The sequence below is a fragment of the Hippichthys cyanospilos genome, chromosome 2 (assembly GCF_059441005.1).
Source record: "Hippichthys cyanospilos isolate Australia breed blue-spotted pipefish chromosome 2, RoL_Hcya_1.0, whole genome shotgun sequence".
Lineage (NCBI taxonomy): Eukaryota > Metazoa > Chordata > Actinopteri > Syngnathiformes > Syngnathidae > Hippichthys > Hippichthys cyanospilos.
The window spans coordinates 32,430,593-32,454,322 of NC_142370.1; the positions used below are offsets into that span (position 1 = coordinate 32,430,593).

Below are 23,730 nucleotides of genomic sequence, written 5' to 3' on the forward strand. Positions count from 1 at the left end.
GAGGGGTGAGGGAGGGAGGGAGGGGGCTGATCAATATCATAGCAGCAGAGGATGGGCTAATATCCACTTCATGCAGGGATTGGGGGGTACGCATGAGGAGACCCGAGGGGGACAGGGAGGGATATGGTAAACGTATGCAAATCTCAACGGCGCCGGTAAACAAGAGGCTTTGTGTCAATCACCAGCCGAGGCGCCGCATTTTCAGCATTCTCCTCCATGCCGACACCGCGGGAAGATCTGAGGATTTTTGTTTGTTTGCCTGCCGCTTCCCCATTGGTCCCGCCCTGCCATAGGGGGCGTGGCCGGACACCGGTAATGTATGGGCAGCCGCTATTCGGTCGGCCCCGCCCTGTTGGATTCCGCAGACGCTTAGTCAAATTTGCGTGATGCGCTGACCCGCTTCGCCTTTTCAATTGGGGAGGCGGGATGGCACGGAGAACAAGTCGCTGCTGAAAACGGACGCTTCCTTTACTGCGGTTTGGAAGTCCCCTCCGCTTGGGATGTATCATGGGCTTGTGTGTGGGGTGATGCTGTTTTTTTTTTTTTTTTTTCCAAGTCATAACCGCCTCAATACGTTTGGTATTCTTACCCATGTTCCTTTTTCTAGCCCCAAGCACGCTTTCATAGCTAATTACCCTGACCTGGCCTCTTATGGAACACGGCGCCGATTCTGTTTAAGACACAAAGAAAACACCATCGCAGCAACACTTCTGACCTCTCGTCTTTTCGTTCCCTCTTTTTCTACCCCCTTCTCACTGCGGATAAACAGCCGTCCTCTCCCTTGCCTGACAGAGTGAGCTGAAGCGAGTAATTCCCCCATTGACAGTAAAATGCTTTACCTCCCTTACCCGACAAAACAAATGCGGTCTTCGTCGCCGTGTATGGATGCTCCAAATGTGCCTTTTGAGTTATACGCGCTTCTTGCGTTGTTTAGGTTGGAGTCTGTTGTTATTCGGCCTCTTTGTTTCGGTTTCTTGACAGAAATATGCTTTTCACTGTTCTCTCAAGGTATATATCTTTTTCTCAAGTACGCCTCCCCCTTTTTTTCCATGGAGCCCTGAATAGAACTAATAATGCACGCAAAAATGTGCAATCGGTGTCACTTTCCCAACCGACATGTTCCTCGGCCATGAACCCGCGAGGCACTTTCAAAGCGCTCGCTGTCGAATATTTCTAGAATCAGTTATTCCATCAGATAAAATTTCATTTTGCATTCAAGCGTATTTCTCAGTGCCACGGATGAGAATAATAATAATAAATGATACAATTCTTGTCAAATACATTTTTTTCTATGGTGGATAGCTGACACCCTTGACTAATGCTTATATAAGCCAATCGAGCACTGTAGTGACAACCGTAACCATTGGATGGCAGTGTTTCCACACATACAACATAACTTTTGCCTACATGCAATTCAAAGTAATGAATGGAAGTCAAACGTTCATGTGATGACGCCCATAATTACATAGACATAGCTCTTCTGTCGGCCTTGAAAGATGAGTGAAAATGCTAAATATACTGGCCCTCCAGAGGTTTCCTTTTCCGATAACGCTTTGTACTAAATGATTTAAACTGTAATCAACCAATTACTATTTATTTAGTATTGATTCGTGTAAAAGCAAATAACGGGCAGCAATTTTGCCTCCTGCTATCGACTTCAAATGACATCACAGTTGCTCAGGTTAAACCAATCATCGCTCGGCTTGTGAACGTCACATGACCAAATAAATAAGCTGTGATCGGGCGTTACCTTAACCTTTCACTCGACGGCGAACGATTAAATGTCTGCCCCCTGAAATGGATGAAATGGGATGGGTTTTGCCGCCTAATAATTCATATTACATTATTCCAAATTCTATGTTAAACTAGCGAAGGTGCATAGAACATATTCCGACGTGGAACATTTTCGACTTGACTTCCCTTTCGAGTACATTTACATGTATTTCTCAAATCAAACGTTCGAAATAGATAAGTTCCATTTATCATTCTTCCCTGCATGTGACTCGTAATAAAGAGTGAATATGACCATTTTAGCACTGTTCTTTTCACCCAGTATATTTTTAAAGTCACACCCATAATGATGTGACAAAAACGCAACTGTTTTTTTGTCAGTCTAGACTGAGAATCATGTGTTTCACATCCTTTGAGCACTGGCCGTGCCTTGTTATTGCAGCTGGCTTGTCTACAATAAATCTCTTGTTGCGGTGCGGCAGGAGGCCGCTCAGTGCTTTGTGCGTGTGTCTTTGTGCGCGCGTACGTGCGTGCGCGCGTGTTGTTTTCACACTACTCGACAGTATTTCATTTGCCCCGACTAGCTGTTTGATTTTGTGTGTCGCAGCTGCAGGGACATAACTTTGAGCGCCAACACACGCGCGTAAGCACATATCTAGTGAATTTGTATCTGCGCCGATGCTATCGTCGCATGCAGATTGGTCATTTGCATGCGGGCATTTGCATATTTTACAAAGCGAGCGCGCGTGATGGACCACCTACTGCCCGATGTTTGGCAGCGCACTTGGCATATTAGTGATAAGGACCGATCGCCAAGGTCACCTTGGGATGCACCAATGGGGAGGGAGGCAGATAGATAGTTATCAACGCGCGCTGGATGAAAATACAATGGCGACCGCCTGAGCGCTTTCAAGCCACGTGCGACGCCGTCCGTCCGGTTTCCACTTGAAGATGCGTTTCGGCGTGCCTTCCCTCTCGCTTCATCAACTCCCAGCCGCGCATCAGCATTCTCCTTGGGTGTGTTTGCTTCTGAGCAGGAATCTTTGGACGCTTGTCTCCGAGCACACATGCGGAAATGACTGCTGCCGCAAATTAGATGAATGACAAATATTCGTATTAGCGTGTTGTACACAACAAAGCCGCGCTCTGCTTTTCAGAGGTCACCTAGATTTTGGCAGGTCCACCAACTTAGGGATGGGCATATTAATTAATTACGCCATTAGTTGATCATTAGAGTGTTGTTTGTGTGGAACTGATTGTTGATTAATCGTGTCTTGAGTGAACTGCGGGAAAATCGGCAAGCACGGGTTGAGCCATACAGATTTTTCCTAATAAATAACATTCTTGTCAAAAATGTTTTTATGAAGGGTAGCTGACACCTTTAACTAATGCTTACCTATTAAAAGCCATCTGTGCTAACTGTGACCATTGGATGGCAGTGTTTCCACACTTACAACACAGCTATTACATACATCAAATCTTACCGAAGAATGGAAGTCAATCTTTTATGTGATCCCACCCATATTTACATAGACATAGCACACAATATTCTTTTGGCCTTGAAAAATGAGTGAAAATGCTAAATTACTTTTCCGATCACACTTGGCACTAAAAGGGTTAAGATTTGTAATTAATAAAGTAATTAGTTTGATTTTAATCTCGCCTCAGATTTCAGAGAAAAAAACCCTCAACTAAAATTGCTCTTGTCAGCTTTGGCGACAGGCGCAGTTGGTTGCTTTGCATTGATGTGGTAGGCTAAACTTGAATAGCTTTTGTACTAAGCAAAGAATGTCTATCAGTGATAAAGTATAAAGGTAAATTTACCATTCATATCATTCTAATTTCAAATCTTCCTACTAATACTGAACTTACAAAAATAGCCTATCACATTATGGTAAACACACTGACAGCCAATCAGTGACCACTTGAGGGTGTGATTGACCTTGTTTTCCAACCCCCAACTACTCAAACAGCAGAACTTCCTCGCATAAAAAAGTATCTAATCCACATACAGAAAGCTTTAAATTGAGATTAAAAATGAGGCTCTGCACATCCACTGTCTTGAGATTGTCATATACGCGCAAGAAAATTGTTGACGTCTTAACCGGAGCTCTTCTGCGATGGGAGAACATCTTTTCAAGTACTCAGTAAAAAAAAAAAAAAAAAAAAAAAGTGAACAAGTCATTGACAGTGAACTCCCTACTTGACGTCACATGATCGATCTCAACGTGTCACATGGCTGATCTTATTAACGGAGCAATCGTATTAAATGGAAGTCTGTTATGAGTGAAACAGACCCTTGTACTGGTGATGACTATGGAAAGGGTGGGGGTAGAAACACTTTTTTCGCCGAAAGACGTACAGGAGGTATTTGGTACTCCTTTTGTAACAGATAAAATTTAATTTCAGACTGTAAGCCGCTACTTTTTTTCGTCCAGTTCGGCTTATCTGCATTTTTTTTTACCAGCCACCAGGGGGCAATCTTCCAGTAAACAAATGGAAATACTGCATAAGAAGACTACTATCAGTAGTAATATTGATTTTGAGTTTAAACTGCTTTTTACTCGCTGTGACGGGGTACTCCCCACGACTAAACGTATCCGGGCATGTCGCTGTTGTGTCGGTGCAGTATTTTAACAATCTGAGTGCGTCGGCGTTGTATAATCCGGTGCGGTTTATCGTCCGAAAAACACGGTGGTCCGAAACGCCGTCATATTGGAGATGGCAGTCGGTGAATGAATAAAGTACATTTATACACATGGCAACAAAATTACAAACACTGCTTACATCGCCTTTGTCACGCTATTGCATTTTTTTCCTATCAGTATTCTCCAAATCATATGCAATTTGCACCTCTGTTGATGCAGCAAGAGACTTAAGTGTGAAACGTAAGTGCGCGTTGTGTGTTGATAGCGTGAACGTTTCACCCATGTAAGTGTGTGTGCAAGCTGAATCAAGTAGGGGCGGTGTCAATTAGTGCAGGCTTCAGCAAGCTTTCTCATTTCCTGTCTTCCATTACTGCACACAGTCAGCCTACAACTCCTTCTCTGCCATGTTCTGCCCAGGAGGCTAAACACACACGCGCGTACACACACCCGAGGTTTGGATTAGTCAGCCGGGCAAGTGTCCATTATGTCCACACACATCTACACAAAGCCTGATATTCATATCCTCCTGACGTGACGCCCTGCCCCCCCCCCCCCACCAGCTCATTTGTCCAGACAGCGCGGTACAAGTGAGACGTCTCATTAGCTTTTCAGGCTATGCTATTATGCTAATTAGGCTAAAGTAAAACAATGGATTTCGGGGAAGCTCCGTCCAAAGCAAACAGGTCGAACAAAAAGGCGTCGTTGGGAAAACGTCAGCGTTCCTCTTCTGCTGTATATGTGTGTTGTGGGTGGGGGTTGCGTCTGACTCACGGTTATTGCCTTGAGACTAGACTGGAGTCTCTGGTCCCAATTGAACATCCCGGGCTGAACGCGCGCACACGAATGCAGGGAGGCAGGTATCAAAGCGAGTTGGCTTTGAAGCTTCTAAATGAAAGGCTGTAGGCAGAAATGACAATGTTTTCTGGCAAGCTGTAACTCTGTGTCTGGCTGAGCGGCAGGGCTTGAGAAATAAAGTCAGTATTATGATCTGAACAGCAGATATGAGCTCCCCTAACTGCCTCCATCTGTCCTCACACAGCTCGCGTTTGAAGTCTTGCTTGGATCTGCGTTCTCGTCAATAGCCTTGTTCTTTTTCGGTGGACTAAATCATTCTTTGTCGCGCTCTTCTGAAGATAATCATCGCTATGAGTGATGGTGTTGTTTCTTTTTTGTTTTAAACTCATCTCTCCCTTTGCTTCCAATAACATTGTTTTTTTTTTTTTTTTTCGTTGGGAGTCAAAGACAAATATTTATGTTGGACTCAAGGTTAGTGTGTTCAGTTCTCACCCCTATGCTCAATGGGGGCAGGGTAGTATGGTCAACATCTTCCGTTTTCTTATTATTTTTGTCATGGATATAGTCGTCCCTCGGGGACTTTTTTCAAACACTTAAAATCACTTTAAAAAATTGAGTGGGCCTTCCCACAAAGGCCCCTTTTTGGCTCATGCGATTGCCGACGGGGAGTCATGCTAATGCCAGACTTCCAATGTGAGAGTCTAATAGCTATTTTGTCCTTACAGCAAAATATAGAAGATATAACTTAAATATCAGGGCTGGGCGATATGGCCGAAACTCACTCGAGACTATTACAATTTTAGAAGAAGAAATAAACCCGGACACATATTTACTTGACGCTAAAAAAAAATAGGAAAACTCCAACAAAAATAATCAATTTAAGGTGAACTTAACATTTCATAGTTTGTGCATACGTTTTTTTTTAAAGTAAAAGCCCCTTTATTTGCATGTTTTTAATAGTTAAAACTAATATTTTTCAAAACAAGTAGATGAAAAATACACATACAATTATTTAAAAATACATTTTTCTACTGACTGAAAGTGACCATAACCTGTGCTGAAGGCTCAGGTAACGACCAATCATGGCTGACCTGCTGGACATTTATAAATTGAGCTGTGATAATCGTCGATTTAACTCATTTAATCCCAAAGGCATATTTTTATTTTTTTTCCAAGCGTCCAGGCAGTCATCCATTTTTTTTAGACCCTCCTTTAGCCAAATAAAATTAGAAATACAATTCATAAATAAGTGCTTGAGATTAAATGTCATTTAAAAAAAAATTATATATATATATATATATATATATATGTATATATATATATATATATATATATATATATGTATGTCTTTCGAATTGAATGAGTTAATGGCTATGAACTCACAGTTCTCAATCTATGTAAAACAGATTTACAGCACTCATGCCTATTCCTTGAAAGACGTTTTTGGGTTTAGGGCTGGCAAGGGCACACACGGTGTTCAAAGACGCGCGCACACACACACACACAAGGCAGAGAGGAGAGCAAATTTGCCCACTTTGAAGCATTCATCTAATGTGGAGCTGTGCTGACAGATGGGCCCAGTGTGTTCAAAGCAGAGCTCACCCATTCCATATCCAAACAGGTCAAGCCAAAGGGATTGAGAGGAAGAGGCGGCCCTCTGTAGGCTCGGAGCAAAGGTTCCGCCACCACAGCTGGGATTGGGCCCCCCACCCCCCATCATCATCATCTTACCCCCCCCAAAAGGTCTCTCTTTCCGATACCAAAAAAAAAACAAACTAACCTTTGACACAGAGAGGTATTCCATTTGACTCCGTTTATGAATTGTGATCTTTTGGCATATACAGACAGTCGTAAACGTAATGGAACACGGAGAGTTTGTAACTTCTCTTCTTTATGGCAAAATGAACTCAAGTTGCGTCGTGAGGAAAAGGAAAAACAAAAGCGTGTTACACTGCCGCTGCGTTCATTGACAGCTCACAATGTGGGAAATCTCAAACAGACTTTTGAGATGTACAGTGATCCCTTGCGACTTCTCACTTTGATTTTCGTGTCTTTCGCAGATTTTTTTTTTTGGGGGGGGGGGTATATCGCAGAGACGTGCTGTGACTGTTTCCTGCATGCCAGATAGACGAGGTAACTATAAAAGCACTTGCCGGAAAGGTCAGACTACTGCGGTACTTTAATTTACTTAAGTTTTAAATTATTAACCCTTATATAGTAACTTGACAGCTAGTCGTTTCCATATCCTTTGAACTCTCGCGGCTGCCGCAGTCGTTCATATTAGCGGCATATTAGAAGTCGTATTAAAGTCAAAGTGTAGCTAATCAACATAACATTCAGAGTTTACACTTGAAATACCGTTCATTATAAACGAAATATAGAAGAAATAATAGAAATAAGAGATTTCCAACGGCCCTGCTTCTCTGTCGCCGCCATGTTTTTCACCGTTTCACTGCTTTTGCCTTTCCGACAGCCTGATTTCGAGGCGCTTTCTTTTACCTCCGACACACGGTTTCAGCCCGTCGTTTTCCGCAAGAAAAGTGATGCTTATCCTTAAAGCCTGTTATTTGTGTGTGTTTGTGTGTGTTTCACCGCGAGCTGGCATTTTCTTTCTAAAGCCCTCTCCTTTGTCAGTCATCGAGATGTCGAAGATTGCGTGAGCGCGGCGCATCTCGTCTACCTCGCCGGTTCGTGTTCACACACACATAATAAAATACAGTTTGGGAGTGTGTGTCGTCCAGATGGAAGCGCTTATTGAGTGCTGGCACATCGGGCCGCCTCACAGAAAAAAAAAAAAAGGGGGCGGGGGGGTAAATAGAGGAGAATAAGATGAAAAAAGATGTGGAAATCCTTGCCGATGTCCCGTCATATTTGTCATTACATGTGTGATCCTCCCAAGCAGCTCTTCCTGCCGCCCCCTCCCTAATCTTATCACGTTAGAGTGGAAGATTAGTCCTCCCCAGATCTCATCTCTGCCTCCAAATGCCACAATCAGCCTTTTGTTCTTGGGTCGTGCTCGCTCTCCCCTTCGGCGGGGGAGCTAAAACGCATCTCCTCGTGTACCCGCCCCACCAAAGCTCGTCCCCTGCGCCCTTTCGAGCATCTGCCCGTCAATGCCGCCCGGCTACCGGCGCCCGATCGGCCGTTGCTCCCGGGGGAGTGAGCTACGGGTTGGGCAATAAATCCAAATTAATTTGTTGAAGTTGTCATTATAAATCGGAGATTTGAAGGTGAGCGAAATCGGGACCTGGCTGAGTGCTTTACAAGACAATAGCAACTGTTTGGTTTTCATTTAAGGCAGTGCTTCTTAATTATATTTTGCCAAGCACCCCCTAGGAAAGAGAAAACTTTTCACCCCCCCACACGAGGCGCTAAGTAGCAATAATATTGTGAACCCGCTCCAAGCAGTTTTTTCCCTTCTCCTGACGCAGCTTGAGTTCTTTTTGCCATAAAGACTCGAAGTTACGGACTATCCGTGTTCCATTAAGATTGTGCGTATATGCCAAAAGGATCACGATTAATAAACAAGTCAAATGGAATACCTTTCCGTGTTAAAGGTGAACCGTAGAATTGTCTTAGGACATAGGTGTGGAACTCCAGTCCTCGAGGGCCGGCATCCTGCATGTTTTCCAGTTTTCTTTCCCCAACACACCTGATTCAAATGATTAGCTCATTAGCAGGCTCTGCAAGAGCTTTAAAATGATCCCAATCATTTGAATCAGGTGTTTTTGAGGGAAAAGGTTTGAAAACATGTAGGATACTGGCCCTCGAGGACTGGAAATTGACACCTGTGTCTTAGGAGCACCGGTTAGAGCAGTGCTTCTCACTTATTTTTGTCAAAAACCTTTCGCACCAAACCCACGACACGCTGACTATAAATAATATTATCAATAAAAAGTGTATACCTAAACTGGATCTTTTTAACCTTAACAATAGAAATAAGCAATATAAATCAACTTTCAAGACTTATTTTTTACAGCGTTTATATGGGTTAGAGCTTAGTCTAAAACTGAAAAAAATAACAGTGCGTCAAAGTGCCTGAAACTTAAAAAAAAAGATGAAAGTTATTTGTGGCAACTACACTTTACATGACAAAAACAAAGCACTGATTTAAGGGGATAGTCCAATTTTTAGCAATATAGTATGTTGTCTATATTTAACTATTTTTATACAAGCAAACTTCAAACATGTCTTTAGCCTAAAACTTTGTAAATATTTCAATAAAATCCTAAATAAGCACCAAGTATTGTATGTCTGTTCTCTAAAAAGTGTAAAATCACGTGTTTGGCGTTGAATGAGTTAATTTGATAAATATGATTTTTCACATGCACTTATTACTTTCATCAACATTTTTTTTAACTTGCTTTCGTCTGAACGATTTCACGTTTGCCGAAGGCTCGGATAACAGCCAATCGGTTACGGTTCCTCTTATAAAGATCACATGACCAACCGGTGCCACGATTGGTCGTTACCCAAGCCTTGAGCGCTGGTGGTGTCATTTTCAGACAACAGCAAGTAGAACATTTGTTTTTAAAGGTGATATCATGTTAATTATAGGCAAAATATTGACTTTTTACAAGCAATTAATTTTGTTTACGATAAATCGGATTTTAAATCGGTATTTATTAGTCCCAGTAGTTTCCGCTGTTTTTTGTTTTTTTTAAACAAATCTAAAAGTCAGATTCGTTATGTTAAAATGGATTACAATTGTAATCATCCAAAGTGATTAAAGAAAATATTGTTTTGATTTTGCGGGGACTATCGGCCATCCCTAAATGTTGCGGATTTGCCTTTGTTTGGCCGATTCCTGAAGGAAGTCATAGATCCCGCTCGCTGATGTCACCAGCGAAGAAGAAAGAGGGGGAAGGGGGTCACCAACGGAGTTAGCGGAGGAAGAAGAGAGTGTTTGAAAAGCAGAGAAAATAAACAGAGGTTTCCTGTTAATGAGGCGCACCGGGGGCCTGGCGTGTGGGAGCGAGAGGCTTCGCTTTGCTTTCAAAGCAAAAGCTCGCTCTCGTCTTACAGCGCCGAGCGAGAAAGGGGGGGCCGTGGCTTTTGCGGGTTACAGGTTGTCGCGATCTTCTTACTTTCTTCCTTTTGCTTTATTGGGAAGGCTCCCGTGATCTTGGGCGGGGCCATACGGCCGCTGAATTAGAAGATTGACGTTTTCACCGATTTTCAGCCCAGAAATGAACACATCAAAAATTTGAGTCCAAAAAATGTTTCGACGTCAACTTAACATAGTTTGTTCGTAACCTGCTCGAAAGGATAGTCCAGTTTTTGAGACATTTTGGAGGGTCCGTAAAAGTAATATTTGTCTCATTAATATATGACTGTCACATGTAAATGTATTATATAATAAAGTTCTCTGATACCTTCCAAAACCTTTGAAGTACACTACTTACACCACTACGACTTAAAACTTCCACGACCTTCGGGGAATATCTAGGACTATTTAAGAACTTCCAGAATCTGCTTAGATTAACTGTAAGACCTTCTAGAATGTTTCTGAAATAATATATAAACTTCTCAGGAATTCCTAGAGCTATCAGTTGATCATTTATTTGATAATTATTTTTCATATTCTATATAATGTGGTGCGCCTTATGTAGCGCATAAACCACGATTTTTCATTTTGGGAGGATGAGAAAATAAAATATCTTAATCACCATGTAAATACTTCTTTTATTTTTACCTCTGCATTTCAGTAATGAATGTGTTTTTTACTATTACAATTTTTATAACACCCTGTATAAAGTTTTCATATATGCTCTACATGCCCCCCAAAATAAAGCGCAAGTTCCGCAGGTTTTTGTGCAAGAAAGCGCCATTTTTCTAAAAATAATTCGGAAACTGTTTTTAGATCACCAAAACAATATATTTTAAGCTTTGTGCTTGCAGTTTGATCAACATTTTATGTTTAATATGGAATTGAATCATGATTAGTAATGAATTTCATCTTTGATTTTGAAAATGACAAATTAATTGCATTTTTCGGCCAGCCCTGCCACAAGCAGACTTTAGATCAAAGATGTAATCCTCACCACTCGCTTTGCATTAAAAAGCACCGTATTGATTTCAGCCCCAGTGGAAACGTCCCACACTCACTGCCCTTCATCATTATTATTTTTCCCCCTCTTTACGATTTACCCCCTTAAAGAACGCGCATGTATTTTCCGTCCGGGCTTTTCATTGTGATGTGCGGCCGCGGGGCCCCTCGCCGTCGAGGTGACTTGGCAGACAAAGAGAAGCGCTCGGCCATGATGGATTCGAGCGCCTAAAGCGAGCCGCGGGGAGAATTAACCGACGCCGCCCGTCCAAAAGTTTTCGAAGAATTAATTTCAGGAACTTGTATTCATCAAAAGAAGGTTGTTTTTGAGGGATGTTTTTCAAAGTTTTTGGAGTGTAACTGTTGCGTTGGCTTCCCTCCTTTTCCTGGGTTTGTGAGCGTGGTCGAGCTGAGCTGGAGAAGGGAGGGAGGGAGTGAGGGAGGGGGGGAGGCGCCATTGTGTTCCACCCCAAAAGCATGACTCTCAGATTTATATCTCCACACTCAATGAAGGGCTAGCCTTATACCCTTGAGACTTTCCGTAAAGCTGGGGGACACTTGTATTTATAAGTCTGCCCAAACCAGCCCCTCCCCCGCCCCCCTTCTCCCTCCTCCTACCTTAATCCACCCCTCCGCTTGGCTCTCCTTTCTTTACCTTTTTCATTTCTACTTCTCAGCTGTGGCTTTGTCTTTTTGGCCCCTCAGCTGGTGAGTAGCATTCCCAGGGTCGAGGGCTCAGGAGGAGGCGGGACCAGGGTCATGTTTAGCCTCTGGCATGACACAACCAACATGGCTGCCGTTGTGTGGGACTTTGATTTGCTTCAACTCTCCCATGTAGATGCGTGCTGTTTTTTCTTTTTTTTTAGTTAGTTCTCAGTGTTGGATGTAATACAATCCAAGACAATCCAAGCGATACTTTTATCTGGACTCGAAGCTATTTAACACTCCCTGTAAATTGCTCTCCGTGGTTTCATCGTCACAATTTTTTACTATTTTAGTGCCAAGCGATATCGGAAAAGGAAACCTCTAAAGGGCCGGTATATTTAGCATTTTCACTCGTCTTTCAAAGCCGACAGAATATTGTGCGCTATGCCGATATGGCAGGTAACATATGAAAGATTGACTTCCATTCCTTACTTTGAATTGCATGTAGGTAATAGCTATGTTTTATGTGTTGGAACACTGCCATCCGATGGTCACACTTATCACTACAGTGCTCAATTGGATTATATTAGGTAAGCGTTAGTCAAGGGTGTCAGCTACCCTCCATAAAAAACATATTTGATGAGACTTTTGTTATCTACTATTATTACTATTTCAAAAGACGAGAATTCTCGTCCATGGCACTGAAAGGGTTAATGCTATTGTCTTAAACTCAGCGGTGCCCAAACTGCGTCCCGTTATTCGTTTTTAAGTGGCCCGTAGCATTAATTAAAAAAAACTAAATAATTAATGTAGAGCTATAAATCTGTAAAGCTCTAATCATACCAAAATACAAAATAATTCATCCAACTACTTAGGAATGACATAACTACTTTTCACATCATTTATACAGGTTACAGGTTAGTCCAAAACTGAAAAAAATATATATGTATATATCAAAGTGCCTGAAATGAAAAAACCTTATGCAAATTCTTATTGTATTGCAATTACTCTTCACATGCCATGGGGTCATCCACATCGCCTCTTGCGCCCCCTGGGGGGCCCGCCCCACTATTTCAGAAGGACTGGCCTAAAGTAATGAATTACTTTAGAATTTTATTACCTAAAGTAATCAATCGCCTGTTCTTATCAGCGCATATTTTCATAGCATTGTAACAATTGAAAACATTTTCTAAAGTAATCATTACTCAGTACTTACAGTAGTTGATTACCTTCGTACTTAATTACTTTAAGCAATGGATGACTTCGGACGTCTTTGAGATTGAATGATAGCCATACACAGAGGAGATGGGGCGTGTGCTCCAAGTGCTTGATGGCCCGTGACGTCACCGCACAGATTTTTTTTTTTTTTTCACACTCTGCCGAGGTTCTGTCTTAGTCCATTAGTTGGAGCTTTGTGTCGAGTCCAAGTGTGTGCTTGTGTGTGTGTGCGTGTCACCCAGAGGAGTCAATGCAGCTGACTGCTGTTTAACACGTCCGGGCTGCTCAAGGTTGAGGGGAAGAAAATGGAGTGGAGGACCGCAATGAGAACGATTAAGCAGGGAAAGAGGGACTTCGAGGGGAATGGGAAAAGCAGAGGTGGGCTTGAGGGCGATTGGCTCGACTCAGCCTCCTCTCCCCAGTGACATAACCGAGCAGTGTACTCGAAATATCTTAACTCTGACCTCATGTTCCCTTCCCCGCGCATAGGATAAGACAGAAACGGGATGTACGTTTCATTCATTTCAGCCTTTTTTTTTTTTCTTCCGGCGCTGATAGTGGTGGTTTACGCGCACGAGAGGAGTCTGTAAATTTTAAGTGATGCTCGTTTGAGTTTATGTGAAGGAACAGTATGGAAAAAAAAAGGTGCATGAAATGAAAACAGCATTTTGCCCTTTTCATGCCTCACCTCAAACTCTCCTTCCCCTCCCCTTTTCCTGAGCCGTGTTTGGAAAGCTGTCTTCCCACAGCTGTGCCTCCACCTGCTGGTCATCACACGAATTACAGGTTTTCTCTGAACTGTACATAACAAAACCAGTAGATGGCACCCTTTTGTGTATAAATTCAGAAAAGGATGCGACTTAAAATGATCAAATGAACCCCCACAATAACTTTCCCCCTTTTTTTTCTCTCTACATGACTTTCAATCCCCTTTTAATTGACTTACGTCCCCCCGCATGCCACGCGGGCATCGGGTTGCTTTTCGACCACGCGATCAAACAAAACGCCTTCTCCCTCTCTGTGTTACAGAGTAAACGAGACCATCTGCTGATGAATGTGAAATGGTACTACCGCCAATCAGAAGTGCCCGACTCTGTCTACCAGCACCTGGTGCAGGATCGCAACAACGAGAACGGTGAGCCTCCTCCTCACACACACACACACACACACACACACACGCACACGCACCTCTGTTCTCCAGATGTGCGAGGGCTACAGAAAGGGGCAGCATTTCAAAGAGAAAACACGGCCGAGTGTTCTGTGCAGAGGAGCTAAATAAGTGGTGCTACACCGTTTCCCCGGTAACGCTCCTTCAGGCCACACAGCAGCGCTGTCAAGTGTTAATAACCTGCAGTGCCATGTGGCCCTTGAGCATACACGCGCTCAACAGCAACAATCACTCTCCCCGTTGATGGACTTCACCAAACGCAATCTCTATTTTCAACATCATCAACAAAAGGGGGACGTGGATGGACCACCTGAGGCTCCAGGCTGACAAAAACATTTTGAATTTAATTACATGTGCTCTAAAGCTCTCAAAAGGAACGTATTTCAATTTTCAGCGGTAAAATCGATTGAACTTCATTGCAAAATTTTCATTTATATACTTATAATACCCAAACCAATCAATCAATCACATTTTTTTTTTTATTAAATTGATTTTTTATTTTGAAACATTTTAATGCTGTCAACTGAAAATGACATCACGCACTCAAGGCCGTGTTAAAGACCGATTACAGTTAACAATTATTATTACTTCTAAGTAATTGTAAAATTAACTATAGGCTATTAAATTTTACTGCTAAAAAACAGCCAAATAAAAGTATCCTTTTGATCGTTTTGTTCATTGTTTTCTTCATTGTACAAATAAAAAAAACAGACTTTTCTATTAATAAAATAATGGTTTTCAAATTAACTACAGAAAAATATTCACTTTTTAATGCTAAAAAATCCTCTTTCGACTATATATTGTTTTTTTTCCTTGACATGCAGTGGAAAAAATTAAAAACATACTTTAACATTAATAAAATAACAAGATTGGCTTTATTATTATAAAAGACGCTAAATAAGCAAAGTATCCCCTGTTCATTTTCTTTCAATATTTGTTTGTCAACCATTTTTGAAAGATTAGTTACTAAACATATTTAGCCATTCAAATGGTAAAAAAGTTAATATTTTATCTCAAATCAATTTGATGATTTAATTATTTTTCATTCTCAGCTAATATCTTTAGGGGGGAATCCAATTTCTGTCAACTGAAAATGACAGCAAGTGGGAAAATGTGTTTTTAATGGTGAAAATTATACATTAAAATAAGAATACATTGTTCAAGGTGTTTTGTTGACACTCAAGGTCACTGTACAGATGAAACAAAAACACTTAAGAAATTGAAAAAAATGAGTATAGAATTGTTTGACTGATTGTTGCTAAAAATGGCTAAATAAAATATTCCTTTAACTTTTCAATGTTTATTTCAATATGTGTTGGCCAACTTTAATGCAAGTTTAAAGGGATACTAAACTTCTTTTGCCCTTTTCAGCAGTAAAAAAATCACTATCCACATTTTCCACTTGAAAATGTAAGGGCTCAGGTAAGGACCAATCACAGCTTAATTTGCAAATGTCGCAACCGAGGACACAGGTGGGCCGTGATTGGTCCTGATTCTTGAGCGCATGATATCCTTACGGCAAGCAAATAATATGCAGAACACCCGCCATACTAATGCAATGCTTATTTCTTGACATTGTCCTTCTGAGTGCACCTTTCTAAGCGGTCTTGTTGTAACGCCTTTTTTACAAGGCGCTCACCTGTTGACACATCCTGTTAGCGGCGTCCCGATGACCGAGCTGCTCTCAGTTTACCTCCCGGAATGCGGACGCCTCTAAATAGGCAGGAGCCTGGAACCCGAGGTCAAATGCAGAAACAAACATAGTTACGACCGTACGGGTTTCAAGACGCATGCCGTCCATTTTACGAGCGAAACGCAACATATTTTTGCTTCGTCCGCCGCGTGGATGAAGCGTCCGTGCGGCGCTATGCCGTCCTTGCGGCGGGGACTCCGGATTATAAGGATTAATGCTCCACAGTGGTCTCAGCACGTCACAACAACTCAACCCATTCATCAAAGTAGCGTCTCACACTTTGTCGCCGATGTCCCTTCACCCTCGCGTCAAAGGTTCATTGAAGTAGAGGATTGGACATTGCGTCCTCTCCTCTGAGGGACACAGTTTTTGTTGCCTTGATTGAATTATGGACACTGTCGTTGACCTCTCCAAATGGACTTAGCAGGGACGGTTTGAGACACAAATCCCACAAAGTGAGACGTGTCTTGTGATTGAGTCCACCAGGACAATATGAGATTTTTGCAAAATTTGTCAAAATAATAATCACCATTATTTGGGTCAATATTGAAATCATGATTTCTAATCACTATTATATCATGATCATGTTTGGACAGGACATGCCTGTTTTTGAAACAAGCAGTATATAAACAAGGCTTCAAGGCTTGAACAATAATAAAAGTAAACTAAAATAAACAATATTTAAAACATTCACCCAAGACACGGCAAAAACTTGGCACACAGGCAACACAGCTAACTTACTTGTGTGCAAACCAATGAAAAAAATGAAGCACATTATTTACTTTTCAGCAAATTGTAATCAATTAGCAGTCAAAATGTCATTTTCAGGCATTTCCAACCGAATTTTTTCCAATTTTTTGCCAATCGGATTCTTCAAAATGGGTCTCAGTTGACTGCTACCCTGACATACATTAGGAATCATTGCCATTTCACGCTGGTAAATAATAAATTAGGGTGAGAAAAGCAGAGGCTTTTGTCATGCAAACGTTTGGGAAACATTGCCCCCTGGTGGTAGGTTGACAAAAGTTGGACATGTAGGGTTTGAGTTAAATCAAGCTTTTTAATTGTTAATAATCGCAGAAGTTCATCTTAATCGTGGCAGCCTACATCGTGGCCGCAATTAAAATTTGTGCAGCCTTAGCCTAACATAAATATTCCAGTTTTCAAAATGTTGTCCCAGCAGACCGCAATAAAATTTCTTTCCATTTGCTTGTTTTCCAGACTCCGGACGTGAGCTGGTTATCACAGACCCAGTGGTCAGGAGTCGAGAGCTCTTTATCTCCGACTATGTGGACACTTATCACGCTGCTGCTCTCAGGTATGCGCAAACGCTCTCATATCTCAGTATGGTTGCTGCACTGGCATACTCAATGTTATCTTTGAAAGGAAAAAAATGAAAGTTACGTAATAGTAATTCCATGCAAACTTTGGATTACATTTTGGAACTAAGAGTGACTATTGTGATTGTGAAACGACTGCAGGATTATCTTCTCAGAGTCAGTATGAGGGACACGATTCCATCTACATTTAAAAAAAAAAAATTAATCCTCAGATTTCAGATGCATTCTATTTAGTAGGTTCTGCAATTCAAAATGCATGTAAGATCAGTGCTCATTTTACCTTTGAAAACTGTTGGGTTCCCAGGACTCGCAATACTAAAAAAAAAACGATGGTTTCCAATAGAAAGGTCCCAAAAACTGCACAGGAAAAAGGACAAATTTCAAACCGCATCTACAAGATGTGATGTGGTGTGGTAGAAAAATCCGCTTTTTACTTTAAGCGTTCGTTTGTTAAGCTTTAACGTGTCCGTTTTGTTCCTCTTCTCGAGCTTTTTACTTTCGGACTCATTGTCACCTGATCGCGTATTATTTTACTTGTCGCTGATACAAAAATAATTGGAGGGTTGATACCGCTAGTCATGAATTCATAGAAGTTCCATAACTGTCTTAAAAAAATAAATAACAGTTTTCTTAGCACCGGGCCCCCCGTACTTTGTTATCATGCTAAAGAAGAAAAGTAAGGCAAAGTTGAATCACTTAGTTCTGAGTGTGAGTCCCTGCGTTCATTCTGTTCCGTCATCCCGCTTCCTTTTTCGCTATAAGCGAAGCCATCTGTGAGCAACGGAGCGCATGTCTCCCAGAACCCACTGATTTCAGGGCAAATTAGCTGCGACTTGTCCTACATACAGCGCCCTTTGATTTCTACTCTTCTTCGGGCTTTAGATAAATGGGATGGAATTCCTGTGGGATGCTGTAATGCTGCAGTTCTCTAAAGATGAACACTGCTGGCGCCCTTTCATTTACTTCATGGGGAGAGGTCTGATGTCTGCGCGAGACATCTTATCTTCACAATTATGCCCGTGTTGTCTTTGGTCAAGGGCTGTGGTGGAAATAGTACCGAGATGGTGGAATAAAGAGGAAGAAATCAGTGTAATCCATGTAAAAAGGTGGCGTTCGACTGCACCGCTGTCTGATAATGTTTGTCTGCTCTTTCCACAGGGGGAAATGCAACATTTCGCATTTCTCCGACATTTTTGCTGCCAGGGAATTCAAGGCCCGCATTGACTCCTTTTTCTATATCCTCGGATATAACCCAGAGACCAGGTGAGCAGCTTTCCTTTTCCGTGTGGGCCCAGATGGGACGCCACTTGGTTTTTCAATTTTCATTGGGTTTTCGGGCCCCATTAACAGCGAAATTTGAGGGATTACTGCATGTATACACATATATTTATATACGTAATGTGTGTGTGTGTGTGTGTGTTATATATATATATATATATATATATATATATATATATATATATATATATATATATATATATATATATATATATATATATATATAGAGAGAGAGAGTGTGTGTGTTTATATCTAATGATATTTATATATGTATGTATATAAGTATGCAAATATGTCTATATGCATGAACATATACATTTGTACTGTATGCACTACATGATATTTCGCATTGTTTATAATTTGTTCCACACCTTCTGCTCCATTGTGTTTTCAGAATGTGGGTCCATTCCTTTATTGGTGCTCCATTATCACTTCCCTTATTGCCCTATTACTGTTGTTTATTGCCTACTTTATTAATTGCTCTACTGTGTGGAATGTAAGTCCGCTCGGGGAAGTGAACCGAATGAGAATTTCATCGCGTAGCAGTAACAAACATAGCATAAAAAAAACGTTCAGAGGTGTGTGAGAGCACACCAGAGCCTTCCGCATGTGTGTTTTTACGTCCGACAAACTTTGTTGGAGAAGCATTTTGTCCACTACCAGAGGTTGCAAAAAGTGGAGAAAATGTCTCCATCTGCTGGAACATGCGGGTCAGTGCCCTAATTGCCGCCAATGCAAAGACGTCTTGATTAACAGCCCATTATCATTCGCTTGTCGGCGCTCGTCACGTGTTGCGCCGGCGACTTGTTCTCGTCGCGGTCGCCGCGAGGGTTGCCAGTTGCGAGAGAGAGAGAGAGAGAGAGAGAGAGAGAGAGAGCGAGCGAGCCCTGTCCATTCCGTTCGGCTTCCGCCCTCCTCCCCCCGCTCCCTTCTCTCCCCCCCGCTCCACACGCTTGGTATTCCGAGCGGCGCTTCTGCAGCCTCGCGATCGCACCCGTGTTTATGATTGCGCAGACACACAAGGGGAGGGGGTGGGCTCGTGGGTGGAGAGGGGCCACCGATTTCCGTCTCGTGCGTGCGCGCGTCTGCGCCTCTGGTTGGCCGTCCGCCGCCGCGAGGTCGCGGCACATGCTCAGTCGGCGTCCCCCCACGTAAACGAGCTCGGCGGCGCCGCGCGCGACGCTTGCGCTCGCAGGCTGCTGAGGTCACGGCACAAACTCGGTGCGCGCTCGCCTCTCCATTTTGAGCAGCCGCGCACGAATAGGTGCGAGCCGGGGGGAGCGCCCCATGTCCGACATGGACGACTTGTTCAGCCCGCGGAGGTAGGTGCGCGCTCGTGTGGAAGCCCGGCTGAACGTCTCCTCTCCTTTCTCCTCTCTTATCCGCGCGCTTCGCTGTCATTGTGCCCCGTCGTTGGCGAATCGCGCTTGCCGTTTACGCTCGCGCGGCTCCCGTTTTGCGGCTCTGGGACGTCGTGGCGCTCACACAAAGCCGCGCGCGCCGCCTGTCAGAACCATTTGAATACCGCCGAATTGGCTCTTCTCTTGTTTTTACTGCGCAGCAATTATGTCAGTGTGCCACACACTCGCGCGGCTATTGGCTGAAATTGATCAAGGGGGCGGGGCTGCGGCTGATTGCGAGCGCGCCGAGTTCGGCTGTCATGTTTTGGATCCTGAAACGCGCGTGACCAGCAGCTGGGCTCCCTGCAAATATGTCACACCCTGGAATTGTCCAAAATGACTGAAGAAATTTCAAGATTTTTGGGCCAGCCCCAAAAATAAATGAATGACAAAATTCAAGCATTTGCAAGCAGTTTTGGGCAAGCGTAATGCATGAATTATTACTGTCCTTTCAAAGTAATTTGTTACATTATAATCATACTCTGTTTGAAATGTAAGGCATTGCAATACTATTGCATTACTTTTACAGTACTCCCACCAACATAGTTGGAAATATGAATTTGGAATTCTAAATGTAGCTCTTTATGCTCATCACCCAACCGGTGGAATGACCTTAAACTAAAGTAAGCTGACATGCTCAAGAATTATCCCATAATAAATATCATTGCTCCCTTGGACTTGTAAATGATGCCTAGATCGCTGGAAATGCAAAATAAAAACGTTCAAATAAAACGGATCTAAACAAAGTTCTCTGCATACCAACAAAACACCAGCGCCATCTCAAGGTATCTAAATGAACTGCTGTTGAAATTTGATTGATGGGTCTGATAAAAGTTGAGACCCCGCCCACAACTTCCGATCCCACCCACTTTCGATCAACGGTCACCACTTCCGGTAGCGCCCACCGCTAACATTTCATTTTGCATTTAAGTGTATTCATAAAACAACTAGGGATAAAAAAAAGTTTGATTCTTAAAAGGTATTTGTGGATACATTTGGTAATTGATTACTTGTTGATGAATCGATTAATTTTAAAGGGAAAAGAAGTGATAGTCAACATTCCTAAAGTGAAATGATGCATCTCAGATGGGAGACTATAATGTTTATGCTGGGGAAAAGCAAAGTTTATCCGACTTCAAATGTGATTTTCAAAATAAATCGTCAGCGATACAAGTCAAATGGTTTTCAAAGGGATATTTGAGATATTTTTCTTTCCTTCTTTCTTTCTTTTTTCTTCGTGTCTTTCTTTCACTTTTCTTTTTACTTTTTCTTTCTTGCTTTCTTGTTTTTCTTCTGTTTTCTTTGGTTACTTTTTGTCTTTCTTTTTTCTGTTTTTACTTCTTGTTTTTTCTCCTGTTTTCTTTCTACGTTCTTTTTATTGTGTTTCTTTCACTTTTCTTTCTTTTACTTTTTCTCCTGCTTTCTTTCTTTCTCTCTCTTCTTTTTTGTTTGCTTGTTTCTTTCTTTATACCTTTTTTCTTCTTTGATTTTACTTTTTCTTTTTTTTCTTTATACCTTTTTCCTACTTTCTTTCCCTTTCTTGTTCCTTTTTCTTCTTTTTCTTTTCCTTTTTTTTTCCAGTCTTCATTTCTTTTATCTTTGTTTCTTCCTTTCTGTCTTTTGTTGTTGTTTTTTTTTTTTTTTTGGGGGGGGGGGTTATTTATATATTATTTAATGGTAGGTCCCCTACACATAGGAAGTCTTTACTCTTGTTGTTTTGGCTTTCTTAAGCAAGTCCTTGATTTGCACGCACAGGCAGTACCTTCCGCCCCTCCTCTCCCAGTATTTTGTCGTCTGCTCTCGGAATCGGCCCGAATCACTGCAGGTCGTCATCATTTGTCATCCTCAGTGCCCCCTGCCACACTTAGCAAGGACTTTGGCGGTTGGTCATTTTAGATCACGCCGCTCGAAGCCCACCGCAATGTTAACAGCGCCAGTGGCTCACCTGTGTGGAAATTTTCATTAGCTCTGCTTAGAGCGAAGCAATGAATAGAATTAGTTGAATAATTCGTCTTTTTCAAAATGGACAAATTTAAAATGAGCTTGATGGTGAAGTCGTAGAAGGTTGGGCTCAATATTTAACTATGAAAGCTCGTTTTTGCATAAGCTGTGTGTTCCGTTTGCGCGAGCTGGTTTTGAATCAGCATTACTTTTGTCTGAATATTTTCCACAGTCTTTTATTTTAAATGCAACCTTTAAATGATGTTGGGTTCATTACTGTGATTAAAATCATAATCAAGATTTTCTTTTTGGGCCATTTCACCCAGCCTGCTGAGCCGCATTCGTTTGATATAACATTTTCTTAGTAAAACTAAGTGATAAAACATTTTGTTAGTAAAACAAAAGTATTTTAGTAGTTTTAATTTTATGCTTGTTTGATATGTTTTCCTGTACTGTAATTTTCCACTTTAACGATAGCAATGGGATAAAAGGCATTCAGCTGAGAGGATAATCGCCGTGATGTATTTTCTTTTTTTTTTTTTTTTTTTTTTCCTTGGCAAAGTCCCTTAAGCCTCTGCTTGGAACGTTTTTTTTTTTTTGTGTTTTTTTGTTGTTTTTTAACACTAAGCAAGCAGCAGGCAATCCCGGGATTGCCGATTTGCGTGACTCGCCGGATCCTGGATTCGCTCTGTCCCGTTTGTTCCCGTGAGGAATCGGTACGCCCGGCGAGGCGAGCGTGGGCTCAAATAAGAACCTGTCTGGCGGATCTGAAGGTTACGGCGCCGTAAAGAGACTAGCGGGCCTCTCGTGTTTCAGCCGGGCTCCGATGATGGAGCGCCGGCTTCTCGGGGTGCAAATCACACTGACACATTCTGGGCTGCCCTGCGCACGGCTCTATGAAAATCTGCGCTGTTACCTAGGCAACGGAAAGGAAAGGCTTTTCAAAAGGAACAGCTTGTCATTTTCTTTAATCCATTGCAGCTGGAGATTCGGAAGACTATTATTAAAGTGCAGTTGCTATGGCTACCGACATTTGTACCGGCAGCCGTTGCGGAGGCCCTCGTCGAACCCCCCCCGCCCCTCCTTTTTCTTTTGGAGGATTCCGTTTTATAGATACATTTGCAATATCAAGCCTACAAATGCGGTGTGGTCCTACTCATTGTGTTGGGAGTAATAATAAGCAATAAAAGCCGATCCACGTCCCAATGTGTGCTGTTTTTTATTTGTTTGTTTTTTCTAAGCTAAGTTTGAAAGGTTTCCAAGCAGATCGTGGATGTCGTTTCATTCTGCCCTCTCTTGTCTCCTCAGGCGGCTAAACAGCACTCAGGGGGAAATCCGGGTGGGCCCAAGTCACCAAGTAAGTCATCGCACGCATCCAAAGTACATAACATTGGGAAATGCCTCTGAATATTTTACAGTGCTAGGCTGCATTTGATGGATGTTCTTGTTTCTCGGTCTATCGTACCGTATTTTTGGGGGTTAGGGGTTTCCTACCTCAAACATAAAAAGCACGGCAATATCCATTGAAGATTTCTTTATCTCACTCTTTCTTTTCCTTCTTTTTCTTTCATTTTTAGATTTTGCGCTGTTTATATATGTTCAATGAAATCAAACTTTAAATCAAACCATTTATGCATTAACTATTTATATCTAACAAGATGGGCTTCATATTGACCTGTAAAAGCTGATTGTAAATAACTGCAAATATTTAACAATATGGGCTTCCTATTAAGCTATAAAAGCTGACTTAACAAGAAGAATGATGGTATAAAATTACCGTATTTTCTGCACTATAAGGCGCACCTAAAAGCCATAATTTTTTTG

At 42.0% G+C, this 23,730-nt stretch overlaps 1 protein-coding gene across 9 annotated transcripts in view; it reads left to right on the top strand.

The window, feature by feature from the left end:
* rerea (arginine-glutamic acid dipeptide (RE) repeats a) overlaps window positions 1-23,730 on the top strand; it is a 185,528-nt gene that overhangs the window by 124,782 nt on the left and 37,016 nt on the right. For 7 of the 9 annotated variants that reach the window (XM_088437459.1, XM_088437476.1, XM_088437492.1 and 4 more), the window contains exons 4-7: window positions 14,116-14,221; window positions 17,169-17,265; window positions 18,446-18,550; window positions 23,215-23,263. In XM_088437459.1, coding sequence (XP_088293585.1) covers window positions 14,116-14,221; window positions 17,169-17,265; window positions 18,446-18,550; window positions 23,215-23,263 — 357 coding nt within the window. Of the gene's footprint in view, window positions 1-14,115; window positions 14,222-17,168; window positions 17,266-18,445; window positions 18,551-19,654; window positions 19,888-23,214; window positions 23,264-23,730 lie in introns of those variants that run through there. The other 2 variants (XM_088437509.1, XM_088437517.1) reach the window with 1 other exon arrangement.